This window comes from Lontra canadensis, unplaced genomic scaffold, assembly GCF_010015895.1.
Source record: "Lontra canadensis isolate GAN:19392208 unplaced genomic scaffold, GSC_riverotter_1.0 scaffold48, whole genome shotgun sequence".
In the NCBI taxonomy this organism is placed as follows: Eukaryota; Metazoa; Chordata; class Mammalia; order Carnivora; family Mustelidae; genus Lontra; species Lontra canadensis.
This window is the reverse complement of record NW_022631042.1, coordinates 11638089-11654827: the sequence shown is the minus strand read 5'-3', so window position 1 is coordinate 11654827 and position 16739 is coordinate 11638089. Positions and strand designations below refer to the sequence as shown.

At 49.4% G+C, this 16739-nt stretch overlaps 1 protein-coding gene across 1 annotated transcript in view; it reads right to left on the bottom strand.

The window, feature by feature from the left end:
- Positions 1 to 16739, bottom strand: part of CDHR3 (cadherin related family member 3) — a 57590-nt gene that overhangs the window by 32735 nt on the left and 8116 nt on the right. Inside the window, exons 2-4 of the mRNA XM_032873224.1 lie at positions 15298 to 15500; positions 10692 to 10857; positions 7619 to 7716 (exon numbers count right to left, since the gene is read on the bottom strand). Of these exons, the coding sequence (XP_032729115.1) occupies positions 7619 to 7716; positions 10692 to 10857; positions 15298 to 15500 (467 nt within the window). The remainder of the gene's footprint in view (positions 1 to 7618; positions 7717 to 10691; positions 10858 to 15297; positions 15501 to 16739) is intronic.

The following is a 16739-nucleotide window of genomic DNA, read 5'->3' as shown; positions in this document are numbered from 1 at the left end:
ACATAAAGTTCTAAAACAGTGCCTGGCACGTGGTAATCCCTCAATTAACTGACCACTGTCAGTTAGAGTGTAAGATCCATGAGGGAAAGGGCTTCGTTTTATTCGTTACTACATCTCTAATGCCTAACATATAAAAGATGCTCAATAAATATTTTCCTCAATCAATACCTATTTGTGAAATGTTAAATACCGGGCTTTTCTTCTTGCCTATGTCCCACCGGAGACCAGCATTCCCACCCTAAAGAATCTTAAAAAAAACAAAAAGGCAACAACAAAGAAAATCTTGCTGAATTTAAAAAAAAAATCTGTTTTACTTCGGTACGGCGAGGCTTGATTATGAAATCTCCCCCAGCTAGGTCTGAGCAAACAAGAAAAACTGAATAGCAGCAGGCAGAAAGGGTGGGCGACTGTAGAATCAGGAACGTGGGGGGATTTCTTTTTCTTTTTGATTAAGAGGCTGATTTCCTGGAATCCTGATTTTTTTTTTCTTTTAACACCAGGCTAATTTCCTTATCCCTGAACCTATGAGCCCGAGTTAATGGGAATAGCAGTTTTGTACTTAGAAAGGAGATAATATCCATAGACTAAAAATATTGTGTCCTGTGGCCATTTGCCAGCAACTTGGTAAAGCTTTCTGTAAAACCTGGCATTCATTCCCCTTTTTAAAGGCTTGTTTAATCAAAGCTGCTCCCTTGGTATTCATTCTTGGAAAACAGAAATTAAATAGAATGAGAAGGCACTGCAGCCCCTCTCTGCTGCACCACCGGCTAAGAAAAGTCCTGAGTAATCAGATCAATTCGGTTCACAGATGCTTGTCAGACAAGCGCCGGAGTATCCCCACTGGGAATATTCCTTTACCAGGTCTCTCTCTTTGCAGCCCCTTGCCAGCTACAGTTTGCTCCGGGACACAATGTCTTCAGTGTGGAAGACAACAGAGCCCGAGCTTCCTGCCCCATTCCCCCTTCATCGTGTTGCTAGTGTTGCTAGTGTTGGGAGAAAGGAGGGTGAGAGGCAGCTGGCCCAGTTTCCTGAAATGTCAGGCTCCTGGGGGCTGGCGGTGGGGGGGGGGGATAGGAGCAGAGTGTGCCACCTGGGCGGGGTTCACTCACTGCAGCTGGGGCCACGGGCAAATTCTGATCCAACCTGTGCTCATGGGCAGCCATCCGTGGCTTTCAGGCCTGCCGTGGAACAAGTGACAAGAATTCAGCCTCCGGTCTCCGGAGAACAGAGCCGTCCACTTCCAGGGGTCATGTTTCCAGGGGGGAGGAAGGACCCTTCTGCCTCCTAAGACCAGGAATGCCAATGGGTCAGCAAGCCCCCAAGATCATGTCCTACCCCCCCGCCGCCCCACCGAGGACGCACAGAGCATCATCTTCCAATGGGGCTGTAGGGGGCTATAAATATGAGGCCATGTTCCCAATGCATTTTTTCAGTGTAAGGTGGACATTTTATAAAAGCCTTGATTCCTCTTTCTTCCCTGGTTCCACCCCTATCCCAGCTCAGAGATAGGAGGTGGGGGACAGAAGTAGGAGGGAAGAGTGCCTGGGCGAAAAAAAAAAAAGCACCATAAAAAATCCTACTGTGAACCTTTAACTTGGCTTGGACAGTATTATTATGAGTGTGAGTAAGCGGGTGAGAGGCAAGCCTTCGAATGTTTTTAAGAGCCATGTGTACAAACGAAAAATGCTATAGGTACAGAATCCTTTACTGGTAAGGCTGCCAAGGATTCGACCCTCTTGAAATCTCTCATTCCTTTTCCAAAATCTGCCTCGGTCCTATTTTCTGATTCAGGCTTCACTGATCTTAAGGACAACAGACCCCATCTATTTGAAGACGTGTCTCTCCCAACATATGAAGAGTCATCAGGGGTGCTGTATGTGGAGAGGGAATTGTCCAAAACTACTTTTTCCTTTCTTGAGCATTTTAGCAAGAAGAACCTGGAGTAGAACGTGTTTTGCAGACTCCTGAGTTAGCAGGCAGATGCCACAGGGCAACGAACAAGTGGTGTGCGTGGTGGGGGGGTAGAGACATGTGGGGAGCAGGAAGGGTGCTGTCACTTGGGAAATCAAGGGGACACCAAGAACAGAATTTGCTGGAACAAGCTAGAAGGGAAGGAGCAGAGGCTGGGCCGGGAGAACTCGATTCTCACTAGAGTTCCGGGGCCCAGGCAAAGTCCTCAGCTCCTTCCCTCATCCGGAAATAAAATGCTGCTCAGTGCACCTAAAAAGTCCCAGCCAGCCAGCACCCACAGCGGCAAGGACAACCTTATTCCCAGGAAGAGGGCAAGAACAGCTCGCTGCCGCATCTCAGAGCCTGGTGCAAGCCGGAGTGGGGAGAGAATGACTTCCCCTGTTGCCCTCCCGGTAGCTCAGCTAGTAGCAAGGTCATTGCTCTTTTAATTTCATCCTTTGTCTGCCCCAGTGAAGACAAAGCACATTTCACTTTATGCAAAAGTCCTTCCCTAATGGAAAGGCCGAGAGAAAGCTCCTTAATGGAGGAATCGCTGCACTAGATCACTTTGCCTCCAGCTGCGAAACTGATTAATGTCCTGAGAGTCTCCGAGGAGGCTTCCCTGCCATCACGGTGGCCCTTGCTGAGCAGAGGGGGAGGTGGAGTAGGGGAGTTGGGTGGGAGGGGCTTGGATCTCTCTGAACCTCCTTCAAGAGGTAGGGAAAGCGCTGGGGGAGGGAGCCCAGAGAAGGACTGCCGGTTGGTATGATTATTCCCAGACAAACTATTCCAAGCCCAGTATAAACACATCCCTCTGAGAACATCCTCCCGGAACTCGTAAGGACACAGAAGGCGCCCAGGGAGGGGGAGCTGCTGCCAGATCCAAGCCTGCTCCCTATAGCAGGAGCCACCAGCCACAGGCACCTGTGATGACCGAGCATTTACAATGGGGCTAGTCTGAGAGGAGACGAGCTATAAATCAGCATAACGGAAACGATGAGCCCGGAGACTTACTATTAAGAAAAAGGAGGTAAAACAGCTCATGAATCATTTTGATGTTGGTCACATGTTGAAAGGATAGTAGTTTGGATAAGAGTATTTAAACACTGAAGAAGTGTATTTAAATTAATTTCACCTGTTCCATCTTATTTTTTAATGTGGCTCCTGGAGCATTTAAAATGGCATACACGGGCGTCATTTCCTGCTCACAAGCCCGCTCTGTGGGCAGTGCTGGTCCAAACAACGTACAACTACTGGCTTTTACAACTGCTTTGGAAAGGAGGGAGCAAATACCAGCGGTTTCTGCACCAGCCCCACTTTCATGTTATCTGCAGCAGAGTTTCAATTTATTAAGGTGGGTAGGGATTGTAGGATTTGTCATTGAAGGGGTTTCTGGAGACCTCCTAGAGCTATTTAATTCATCCTTCCTCCTTAGCGGTTCCCACTGGCAAGGCAGCTCCTTGGAACCCAGCAGGAAAGCTGATAGGCACAAACCAAGCCAAGGTGTCTTCACGCTCTTGCTTTGCTGGTTTGTTCTTGTTCTTCCTTGTGGGAAGTCGCGTAGTTTATTCATCAGTTTAGGGCCATGTGAAATGGGCACCTTCTCCCTCCACCTCCACTGTGATCCCAAGATCATGTAAGAACTGGTGGTAAGTCTGAACGGAGATCCCATAATTATCTTGCGGGTCACACCTTTGCCAGGTAGAGGGTTGGCTGCGGTCACAGCGGCAGGGGAGCCAGGAGGCCCTGCCATCCCATTTCAGACTCCTCCCTCAGGACCACCCTTGCAGCCAGCGCCCAGCTTGCTGCAAAGTGCCGTGACCAGACCCGCCGCCAGATACGTTGACTATCAACCCCAGATTCTTCAGACCATGGCAGTACCGACCCAGCATCCTTAACACAGGCTCCCCTCTGATCATGGGGCACAATGCCATTTTTTCAAACACCACTCTTCTGAAGACCTGTGTCTTAGAGGAGTCCCACACAGAGAGGACTCCCCAGCAGCAAGGTTGTCACGGGCACCGTTCCCATCTTTATAAGTATGGCTCAATATCCTCCTTCAGGCTCACTTTCACCCCAGGGTTCTCCGCACAAATTCTGGACCATGCCTTCCTCAGTGCCATGGCTGACAAACCAGCTGGCCACAGAAATGACATGGTTTAGGTCACGGTACTCCCGGTAGACGCCCCCTGTGTTGACCCTATCTGCTGTGGGGTGGGTGGTGCTGTGGGCCCAGCAGGAGCTGCCGTCCTGGGGATGGGCTAGTTCCTGCGGGACAAATTGACCCCATTCACCTTGCACTGGTTGCAGCTCATGAGCAGAGGCCTGGGGTGTGTCCTGAGCCCCAGCTTCAACAGCTGGTCCCCCTGCAGGGCCAGTGGTGGCGTGGGCCCTGCAGGAAGAGCCCCAACGGCAACAGCGGGATCCGTGCCGTGGCTCCTGGCCCTGCTCTGATGTTTCATTAAAGCCTCCACTTGTTTCTTCGGTTCAGTGGTTCTCGAAGGGTACAAAGCATCAGAATCACCTAGGAAGTTTGTGTTCCAGGAATCTGTGCTTTTTTCATTTATTTAAATTAATTAATCAATTAATTTTTAAAGTAGGCTTCTGCACCTAGCAAGAAGCCCCGTGTGGGACCTGAACTCACGAACCTGAGATCAGGACCTGAGCTGAGATCAAGAGTCGGCCTCCTTAACTGTCAGAATCTGGTTTTGCTTTTGTTTTTAAAGTGGTCTACGTATATTCTCAAGCAGGGGCCTTAACACCTTCTGAGAAAGCCCTCCCAGCCATGCTGACCGAAAGACTTGTCCTGGGGGATTTGGCTAATACACAAACTCCCAGGCCCCTCTCAGACCTACAGGAAAAAGAAAGTCCAAGAGAGAGACTTGGAAAATTTGGGAAGCCATGTCTTAAACCGGTGGTTCTCAGTCTTCTCTGTGCAAGAGATTTAGCTGTGGGCCCCCAAAAGCCTGAGGCCTGGGACACATCCCAGGACAACCACATCAGACTCCTGGGGGGCAGGACCAAGATACCTGTCGTTTTTTAAAGTTCGTCTGCTGGTTTCAACGGACAGGCACGGGCTTCAGTGACAAGGACGGGTTTGGTCATAGTAAATCAACCCAGTTCCTTTCTCCTTATATAGGACAAAGTCTATCCTTTCATACCTTCCAAGCGCCCAGAATAAAATGTCTAAGCACAAAGGCCACACGATGTCACTTCCTAAACTGTTAGTACATTTTTCTCGTCTAAGAAAGGTTCCTTCTGGATTGTGTTCACTGTCCCTCCAGGCTGACTGTCAAAGGTCTGGGCAGCTGTCCGTGCTAGTGCAGGTGTGATTAATACTTTCTGCCGCGTGGGGAGCCCCACTCCCCAGAGAACTCCTAAACCCACTGCAGAACCCACAGGTGCAGGCCCACTAGTTCCAGGTCCCAAGCCTCTGCAGCTGCTCTCAGACCTCTTTGGACTGCACTGTTTTCTCCCAAGGGAAAAACACTGCTCCTGCATTTGCTCCCCACGTGGGGCTGCTTCCCTTCCTCAGGAAGGGCAACAACCTGATCTACAAGGCATTTTTAAAGGGGTGCCATGACCTTATTCTTTCTAGATAATTTAAAGACAGAGATTTAAAAATAAACATTTTTTTGACACTTGAGATTCCTTCCACTTGGCCCCCACTGTGTCTTGTATGATCTTTAGAGTAGTTGCCTTACTGAATTCTAATAATCTGGTGTATGTGTGAACGTCTCCCACCCAGACCGTAAACTTCTGGAGGTACAAAGATGGGTCTTTCTCGTCTTTGTGCCCCAAGTATCCAATAGAAAGCCTGGCACATCGTGGATTCTTGGTAAGTGTTGAAAAGAACTAAATGTGTAAATGAGGTAACTATATTCTGGGTTGTTGACCCATCCAAAATTCCTTTTCGTTTGGTCACGGTCAAAAAACAGTGGCCAACAGTTCTGGCTGGTGAGAACTAGGGCCTCCAGGAGGATCTTTGAGATACAGACTGGGTTGGCCTGCTCCCTTCACCTTGTACCCCTTCGTGCTTTTTTTTTTTTTTTTTAAGATTTTATTTACTTATTTGACAGACAGAGATCACAAGTAGGCAGAGAGGCAGGCAGAGAGAGAGGGGGAAGCAGCCTCCCTGCTAAGCAGAGAGCCCAATGTGGGGATCGATCCCAGGACTCTGGCATCATGACCTGAGCCGAAGGCAGAGGCTTTAACCCACTGAGCCACCCAAGCACCCCCCCCTTTTTTTTTTTCTTCTTCTTCTTCCTACCTGGAACTTAAAGCCTGGAGGTGCAGCAGCCATGTTGTGATCATGAGGTGAACAAAAAGAGGACAAAACCAGCCCTGGACTGCCTGCCCTCCTCTGCACTTCTTGTAATGGGAGGGGAAAAAAAAAAATCCCACCTCTGCCACTGTGGTTTTCTGTTATTTTCAGACAAGCATACTTATAACTGATATAACAAGGATGCTATTCGTAAGTTCGCATTTAAAGCACCTCGTATTGTTCTTAGCATACAGTAGGGACCCATTAAATGTTTGCCTACTCCACTTACTCATGCAAATAGAACCTTGAACAAACAATTTTGGGGACAGAAGAGTCATCTTCTAATAAGAACAGACTATTCCCTAACTCAAAATGTGTCTGCTAATTTGAAAACAGCGCTGTTTCAGACCCTGTAGACCGTATTATACGGGTCCTGGAGGTTATTTCCAAGGCTCAAGTCCTCCTGTTAGAAAAAGTAGCCCCTTTGAAGCTGCAAATCAAGCCTCCAACAGCAGAAACAGCCTCCCAGCATTACCAATTCCCTGAGTGTCGTATTTCAAATATGCCCTTCTCTGTAAGGCGGGCTTTGCAGGAGTGATGCCTGCTCCAAGGTTAGTTGGCTGGATGGTGTGAGCTTTGTTTTTGTTTTTGTTTTTCTTTTTCTCCAGCCTGGGCTCCCCAGCAGCAGGGTGCGTGGACCGCTTGAGGGGACAGAGCTAGGAGCCACAGCGTCCTGGCCCAGGAACAAGCTGACAGGCTCCTTCGCCTGAGGGTTGGTGTTTACAAGAGCTCCACTGATAACTGCATGAAGGAAATGGATTTAGGAAGAAGAGTGATCCGCTGTCCCGGAATGAAATGCGAAGGGAAGTTCCGGGACCCAGTTTCCAATTTCCCCTGTGGGATTTCCTCCCTCTTATTTGGAATTTCTGGGATTCTCTTTTAACTTTTTTATTTTTTACTTTCTAACTTAGCTCCAAGCAGCTTGACATCACCTCTCGAAAACGAAGTGTTAATGCCGGTCTTTGGGGTACGCATTTTTTTGCTTACTTTTAAAAGAATACAGCTGGATTTTTAGCACCTTAGAATTAAAAATACTGAGCAATTTCAATATGCCAAGCCCTGTGCTAAGTGGCTTTACATGCATTATCTTATACTTAAAATCCCCGGTGTGTAGGTGCTTTTATGCTTCCATTTTATAGATGAAGAAATGGGAAGTTCACGAGTTTGATCTGGCGTGTCTACGGCCAGAGCTCCCTTACCCATTCCGACGTCCCCCGTGCTCTGGCCGTGGCGGTGGACAGCCTATTCCTCCCCTCACCACTGCCCGAGCCCCCGGCCGAGGCTGTAGGCTCCCGTGTCAAAGGCAGCACAGAGAAGCCCGACTCATTTATCAAGGAGACTTACACTGAGGGGTATGTTTCGGCTTATGTCTTCCGGATCAAAGGCTTCAACCTGGTAGATGAATCCCGGGTTTGTTCCTTCCAGTATGTAGAGGTCTAGACCTAGATCAGCACCCAAAGTGTAAGAAGAGGCATTTTATTAGATAAAGCCGATGAGGAATTACAGAACCAGGATGGCCGTACGCAGCCAAGGAGAACCAAGCACACTTGGTGTGGTGGGAAGTGGGGATAAGGCTGGGAGTCAGCTCCCCGCCACCTGGCATGAGCAGAAAGCTCATGGGAATTTATGAAGTACTGGGTGGGCGGGGGGGGGGGGATGAGGTGGGATCGTGTTTCCTCTGCTAAGAGGTGATCTAGGGGAGGAACCTCCCGGTACGGCTCCTCCGTGTTCCTGATCCATGTTCACGGGAAAATTCCTCCAAAACCATGCTACGGTCACCTGTTGAAGGGCACTTAGCGCATCCCCTGAAAGGACTTGCAGCAGGAATAAGGGAGAGGGCTGCAGAGGCCCAGGAATAGGACCAGAAATTGCTTCATCTCCTTCAGAGTTCTGGGCAGCCAGGGGGAACCTGGCACTGGGCCCCAGCAGCCTGGCCCGAGGGGTCCCCGCACCCCATCCCCCGGCCTCTCTTTCCCAGCACCCGTCCATCCGCGAGAGGGCTGAGAACGTGCACGCCTCACTCTTTGGGGCCACTGTGCCAAGGGCTTATGTTTTCTCCTTTATCGTCATAACCCCCTGTATGTAGGTATTGCAATTCTCTCCACTTTACAGACAAGGAAACAGGCTTGCGGGAACTAGGAGGCTGTCTCAGCGACGAAGGAGGTGAGAGCATACAAATTCAAGCCCCGCCTGGCTTTGATCTGAGCTCCAGCTCTCATTCGCCTTTATCACGGCTTGCGCTTGCATTTAAAACGGTGTTTACGGAGTCCTCACTCCGTACCAGACACCGATCTGTCCAAGCACTGGGGACATAGCAGTCCTCCCAACGCGAAACCACGCTCTCACAGAGCTTGCATGACAGTGGGACGATACAGACAACAAAATAAATGAACAAAATATGTGAACATTACTGAGCTGGGTGCTGGAGAAAATCAGGGAATGGAGTGTTGTGTGAAATAGTGGTTGGGGAAGCTTCGCGGCACTTGAGTCTAGATTCTTAAAGAGATGAGGATCGTAGAGATACAGGGGAAGAGCAAAGAGCCACTGAGACGTTGCGGGAGAGGGTGGTATGGGGGCCACAGTTGGGGGGGGGATGTGTGGAAGAGGACATGGTGGGGATGGAAGGGGGCAGATTGGATGATGCCTTGAGATTCTGGCACTGCTCCTGAGAGAGATGGGAAGTTCTTATGGGGCTTGAAGCAGAGGCGTGCCTTGATTTGATTGACATTCAACAGGATTCTTCTGGCTGTTCTGCGGAAAATAAGACTGACAGGAGCAAGGGCAGAGCAGGCAGGCCGGTTAGCTTGACATTGCCATCGCTATCGCAGTAAGACGGGTGACCCATGACTAGTGACATGCCCGTGTTGGTGGCAATGGAGATGCCAGGGGGCAGTCAGACTGCATAGACTTGGAAGTGCCAAAATTTCCTCATGGACTTGATGTTGGGTGTGAAAGACGGAGGAATCAAGGCTGACTTTGAAGTTTGGCCTGAGCCACTAGAAAGTTATTGGTGCTATTAGCTAAAATAGGAAAGACAGGAGAAGCAGGGTTTTTGGGGTTGGGGGGGAGGGGTAGAGTGGAAGTCAAGAGTTTGATTTGGAGGCATGTTAAATTTGCAATGTCATGTTCTGACACCAGTTCTAATGTGTGGGGGATACTCCTACAGCATCAAGCAATCCTCTGACACCAGCTGGGGGTTCTACAATTCAACTCCATTCTGATACTTTTTACCCAGAGGTAGCCTTCAGATTCTATAGACCAAGAACTCACCCCCATGAGACACCCCCCGTACCACTTCAGACACCAATTCCAAGTTCAGGTTATTGTCCATGCTCCTGACCCACGGGCTATAAATCTGAGTTTCCCACCATCGAACCTCTTTGGGTTCGAGAATTTGCTAGAGGGGAACCCAAAACTCAGAGAAATATTTTACTTGCTTACTAGATTACTGGTTTTATTATAACCAGGTCTAACTCAGGAACAGCAGAAGAGACGCATAGACCATGACATGGGGAAAGGAGCACAGAGCCTTCATGCTCTCTGGGCACACCACTCTCCTGGAAGGGCGAGGTGGCTCACTAGTCTGGAAGTTTTCCAAACCCCACCCTTTGGTGCCTTTATGGAGACTTGATTACACACATGTGGCTGATGACATCACTGGCCATGGGCAGGTGAGTTCCCTCTCTACCCTCCTCCCCTTCCCATAGGCGGGGGTGAGGCAGAGTGCAGGACTGAAAGTTTCAACCTTCTAATCACATGGTTGGCTCCGCTGGCAACCAGTTCTCAACTTAGGTGACCTGGGAGCATTCCAAAAGTCCCCTCACAACATCCCAGATGCCTATTAGACAGGGAAGACAGAGCTGTGGTATAAGATGGCCAGATATTGGAGTCAGGAGTTCAGAGGAGAAACTGGACGAAATTGACAGAGCTGGTGGTTGTGAGTATGGATGGCGGTCAAAGTCATGAGCCTGGGAGAGCTCACGCAGGAAGTCACCCTGTGCTCCAGTCCTGTATGTTGGTCCCCATGCTGCAGCACACCCCAGTCCATGGGGAGAATAAACAGGTCAGTCAATGACCACAGCACACAATGACCACACATGAGCCTCTGATGGGCTGGGCCCTGCTTCCTCCAGAATGACCCGCTCAAGGGCCCTGAGCCTTAATATCCGCCCCCCACCACCAAGGACTGAAAGAGGCACAAGAGAAACCACAGAGGTGAGGGGCTTTGTACGTTGTTGGGCATTATTTTGGGGAGTCCTGTCCTGGAGGACATTTCATTTATCCCCTGCTTATTAAGCAGCTGCCTATTCCAGGCAAACAGCTGCTTGTTTACTTACTTTTCTGTTTTGCTCTGTCCCCCAGGGTCCCCCCGTGATGCCGCCGTCTGGGCTGCACGGCACAGCCCAGTGAATCTTACCTTGTGCCAAGTTGCCTTGAAACTGAGGTGGCTCATTCACATCTGTTACCTGGACAGTCAGGATCTGAAGGTCAGTGACACCAACATCATCCTTAACATAAATCTGCAAATCAAATATGTTTGGTCCTGTTTCAAAGTCTAGTTGTTCCTTCCCCGTGGTGACAACCTAAAAGCAAAGGCAGAATTCTTAGTAACCAGGTGAAAGATCTGTTTCGTATGTATGCATTCTGCAAAGGGACATTACTAGGAGGGAAGCAACCGGCATTCTGGAAAACATCTCTCCCCCACCACCAGAGGAACCGGTTGTTTTGCCTTCGTCCTTCCAACCTAAGCCCCTGAGATTTCTACCGAAGGGACTCTTGGCGCGTGAAGCTGCTTTTTAGAGGAAAGAAAAATATTTAGGCGGTATCCTGGTTCCATTGACTGACGATGGAAAGCCAGGAGTTAAAACCCAGTCACTACTTGCAGTAGGCATCTAGACGAGCCCCTTAGCCACCCTGAAGATGGTTGGACTTTTTTCTGGTCTTTAAGAATAAGCCACTGCACTTTCCTGGGATTGTTGTGAAGTCACATCTTGACTCGGCACCCCATGCTAATTTTCCCAAGGCCACGTCCGTGAATAAACAAGGGAAGGATACATCTGCTGAAATGAGGAACAATATACACTTAGATCAACAGCCGGTTCAGGCTTTTAGTGCGTTTCCACACATTCTCCCACTGATGGAAACTTGTTCCCTGCACTCTAAGTGTTTTTGGAGCTGTGGGAGGGACACCAAGAACCAGGGCCAGAGAAATATCACTGGAATCATCAGCAGGAACCCAGCTGGTCCACAATGTGAGGGTCCTCCTGAGGCCAGCTGGAGGCCAGTTTGTGACCTCTCAGACCTACATGCATGCTCCTGCCACCAGCTTAGACCACGGAGAGCCCCTGGGCTTTTGGGACCTCAAGGACTAAATTTCATAAATGTCTTAATTATGCTTATGGAGATTTTTGTTTACTAAAACGCGTGGGGCCAGGCAGGTGTTCATTCTCCTGTCGTTAGGAGAGCACTTAGCTCCCATCCCACTGTCGTGACTGACAGTGTGACCTGATGGGTGTGACCTTGAGAAAGTCCTTTCCCTTTCCCTGATTTTGTTTCCATATGATTATAATTAGGCAAATACTCCTTGACCCAGTAAAACAGCTGAAGTGTAACACAGGTGATTATAACAAAACGCTAGATCAGGATACCGTGGAGAATCAGAGGCAAAGTTCATTGTGAGCTCTGTGTAGTCAAGGAAGACTTCATGGAAGAGGCTGTGCAAGATCTCGATTGGTTGAGAGAAGACAACCACAGATGGGAATGAGTGCATGCGGTGGAGGCAGAAAGTGTAGAGGAGGGTTGAGAGAGGAAATGACGTAGTCTCATCTCTACCTGTGAGAAGGGTCAGCCTGGGACACACATACGTAGAGATGACCTGTCTCTATGCTTGACGTGTGACAGGCGAGACCTCCCCGTGCCTCAGTTCCCCACCTCTAATGTGAACATAATAGTAGTACACTGTGTTGTGGGGCTGTTATGGGGATTAAATAAATGAATTCCCAAAATATTTAGGGGGGATTCCTTGTATATGGTCAAAGCACCATAAATAAGAGTTGTTATCATTAGCCTCATTATTATTAACCCCCTTACCTTCCCTGCACCCCCAGACGTCCCAGCAGCTGTGTTTAAAAGCAGAGAGGACTGGCTCCTGGCATGAATCAGAGGTCACCCTCAGAAAGCCTAGTATAACAGAGTCCCAAGGCCAACAGTGACCAGACCTCTGGGCCAGAGACCCAAAAACCTTGTCACTAGCCTTCTCCTGCAGAGTGTCAAGTTGGCCCATGGGAAAGTCAAGTTCCACCACGGGGATGGCACTGACCCATTCTGTAGGCCGCAGAAGCAACTCTTGTGAGCATTTTGGATTGGAGAATAGGATCTTTCTTGCAGGGGAGGAGGAGATAGTTGATGCTATTGGGTGGCTTGTGGGGAGAAGCAGTCAATGCTTCAGGACCCATGAATGTGTGGCCCTTCCTAGTTACTGACATAGCACCCAGGAGGGCGCCAGGCCTCGAACAGTACACTGGACACTAGAGCCAACATCAGTTGAGGTGCTAAGAAAGTCACCATTTCTAGAGGTCAGACATAGGATGGAATTCTTCCTTGACTGTCAGCCCTTTTGGAATCATATCAAACTTGGAAAGGATGGGTCCTTTTACCTGACCGGGAGGGCTCACCAACCAGCAACAGAAGCGCAGGGCAACATGGAAGAAAGAGCCTAGGATTGGCCATCAGAAGACCTGAGTTAAGTATTTCATCTGTTGTGGTTACATGATCTTGGACACACCAGCCCACCTGCCATCTCTCTGTGATCTTAGTTTGAAAATAGAAATAAATCCTTTGCAATGGTGGTAACGTCAGTGTCAGTAGTGACAATCCAGAGGTCACTACTGGATTATGTTTCCATGTGATTATAATCAGGCAAATACTCCTTGCCCCAGTTAAACATAACTGGGGTCATAAACAGAGGTTACATAATCCAGAGAATGCACGGTGGGACCACTGCACGGTTGCCATCGTCACCATCAAAGGCAATAGACTTCTAGAGGCTAAGGGTGAGAGTTCTCAAGGGAGAACCACCCCAATGTTGGTCAGCTGCTGAACAGATAATCAAACTGTGGTCTATCCTTACGGAGGAATATGACTCAGCCATGAAAAGGAAGGAAGAGCTGACCCAGGCTAAAAGGAAACTAGCCAGTCACTAAAGATCACATACAATATGAATCCATTCATAGATGACACCCAAGATAGGCAAATCCATAAGGCAGAAAGGAGATCGGGGGGTGCAGGGACTGGGGGAAGCAGGATAAGCGTTCTAAAACTAGATGGTGGTGATGGGGCGCCTGGGTGGCTCAGTGGGTTAAGCCTCTGCCTTCTGCTCAGGTCATGATCCCAGGGTCCTGGGATCCAGCTCTCTGCTCAGCAGGGAGCCTGCTTCCCCCTCTCTCTGCCTGCCTCTCTGCCTACTTGTGATCTTTCAGTCAAATTAATAAATAAAATCTTAAAAAAAAAAAAAAAACTAGATGGTGGTGATGGTCTGTGAATGCAGTAAAAACCATCAAATTGTACATTTTCAATGGGCGAGGTGCATGCTGTACGAATTATATCATTTTCAAAAATAGGCAGAGGTCTGAAGTCAGACTGCCCGGGTTCCAGGTTCAGCTCCGCCCCCGAAGCGCTGTGCCACCCGGGGCAGTTATTTAACGAATTTTGCTTCAGTTTCCTCCACCTGTGAAAAGGAGATAGGAACAGCAATAAAATTATCAGATTGTTTGGATATTACAAGAGGAAACACACGTGAAGCGTGCGCCACGGTGTCCAGCATATACGCCATGCCACACGCGTGCAAGCCGTGGGCGGGGCTTCTAGAACCAGGTGCGCAGCAGCTGTGGAAGATGAGCCAGATGTCCAGGGCCAGGGAGAGAGGGGAGATGAGTCATAGAATCAGCCTCTGGGGCTGGGGCCTCTACACCGGATGCTGAATGTGCGCTCCGTATGCACCGAAAAACCTGCCCACCCCCCTCGGGGTGCTGAGAGTACTGTCTTCCCGAGCTCTGTCTGCACGTCAAGGATTCTCCAGGTCCGCTCTGGGGTCCAGACATGCACGCTTTTTAAGAGCTCCCCTCAGGACTCTCATGATCAGCTGTTTAGGAATACCTAACCTCTAGGAGGCAACTGAGACTCGACCAAGCAGGCTGAGCCCACAGGGTCCCATCAGTTCCCCAGGGTAATGGCAGGCAGGACTCACGTCAGGGCTAATGATAACCGCCAGAGGTCTCTATGCGGATGGAGGGAAGGGCAGGGGTTGGGGGTGAGGGGTTCAGACGTCAGGATCCTAAAGGCATCCCTGGAAGGGCCTCCGAAGGTACCAATAGAAAACACACAGATAGATTTGTCCTACCTAAGGAGCAGCGCCGACTTTGGAAAAGACTTAAATGACAAACTAGGAAAGAGAGCAGAGTGTAACAGCTCCTGAATGTGAATGACGGGGTCTGAATTATCCAAGAGGAAACATTCACACAGCACAGCTGGGCTTTCAGGCTTGTATTTTTATGAAGGGTGTGTTCTTCCATATTAAATAAGTCTCCTCATAGATTTCCTTCTGGACACATCACAGAATACGAGAAGAGCAGAATCAACAGACACAAGTTCATCAGGGCCTGGCTTTGGAGGAAATGAATCCCCACGATATGCTCCCCAAAGGATTTAGTTAGTCTGCACACGCCTAACAGCTGACATCCCGTGAGGGCGGGTGGCCATGAGAAACAGGACTTTTATTCGTAACAATTTGTAATAATCTGAGCATATTGCCTATCGCACTGGATTAAGTGCGGAAAGAAGGTCCAAAGTATTTAGGGTCCTCTCTCAAAGAGAAATCTTGGATACCCCACACGGGCCTTCTGGGTCCTAGTAGAGGAGGGAGTGAGCCCGGGAAAGAGAAGGAACGGGTCCACCATCTAGAATCCACCCATCCTCATCTTCAGGACCCGTCTCTGTGGACACCTCCCCCAGGGCCATGCGCTTACCTCAAAGTCGGTGGCTGACAGCCAGTTCACTTTGAAGGCCTCAGTGAGGGGGCTCGTGTTGATGATCAGGGGCCACCCTGGGATCACAGGAGACAGCGAGGCTGATAAGTTCACAGAAAACTTGTGCACTGGCGTCTCAGGTGGAGAATTTTCAGCCACGGTGCTTGTAGCCGGCAAGTGGACAAGGTGTAGCGCTTCTCTCCCTGTGGGTTTAAAAAGGATGCAAAATGGCATGAATGCAAAGCCTTGTGCTGGGAACAAGGACTGAACAGCTTGGTCTGTGGCTTCAACCTGTAGCCCGGGGCGCTGATGGAACCTGGTCACTCCCCAAGAGCAGACATTCTTGCCAAGGACTGGAAATGGAAACACAAGATCTTCCAGGAGCCAAGAAAATGACCACCACCAAACAACCATGAAATCTGCTTCCGTCATTCTGTAAAGAAAGCTGCTGCTTTCCTCATCTGCCTGCGCCCCTTCTCTTTTCTCACAGCCTTTGTGAAGAGCTTGGGAAAGAGGAACGTGATGCCTCAGGGGGCAGACCTCCCCCTGGACGACCAAGGCCGGCCATAACACACCCTCTTACAAGGGCCGGGGAGTTTCCTTGTCTGTGTCAGCGTCTGATTCAGAGGTCATCAAAACTGAGTGTGCATGACCGCCAAGCTCCAAAATCATGGTAGACCTCCCCGCATCCATAACTAATCTCAAGGACAATTGTTTGTCATTCTAGGTTGGGGGGGTTTGTCATGATGCTGAAGACCCATCAGTACATCTTGATTGACAGATTAACTCCCATTTCACAGGGAAGGAAGTGAGAGAGACTCGGGGAAGGCATGTGCATTGCCTTGGGCTGTGTCTCAGCCAGAGTTTTACAATCTAAGAGAAAGGATGTTTCTTCCTGGAAAGCCTTGGGATGTTCTTCAGTCTCCTTGATCCTCTGCAAGATTTTGCAGGTATGGAGGAGAGCACCAGGTTTTTCATGTTTCCATAGTGATGGTTACTCTCGGGAGGGTGTGTGTGTGTGTGTGAAAAGTGTCCCCCCTCCAAAAATAAAATCTGTGTTCACTCAGAATCTCCGAATCTTCCTTATTGGGAAATAGAGTCTTTGCAGACGAATTGGTTAAGAGGCAGCCATTCTGGATCGGGGTGGGCCCTAACCCACCAAATGGCATCCTTCTAAGAGGAGGACAGGGCACCAAGACACACACAGGAGGCAGAAAGCCATGTTATGATAGAGACAGAAGATGGACTGATGCAGCTAGATAACAAGGACCAGCAAGCAACCACCGAAAGCTAGGAAGTCCATGGAGAACAGATCTCCCTCAGAGTTTCTAGAAGGAACCAATCCTGTGAGCACCTTGATGTCAGACCTCGGATCTCCTGAACTATGAGAGAACACATTCCTGTTGCTCACAGCCATCCAGTGTGTGGTTCATTATGGCCAC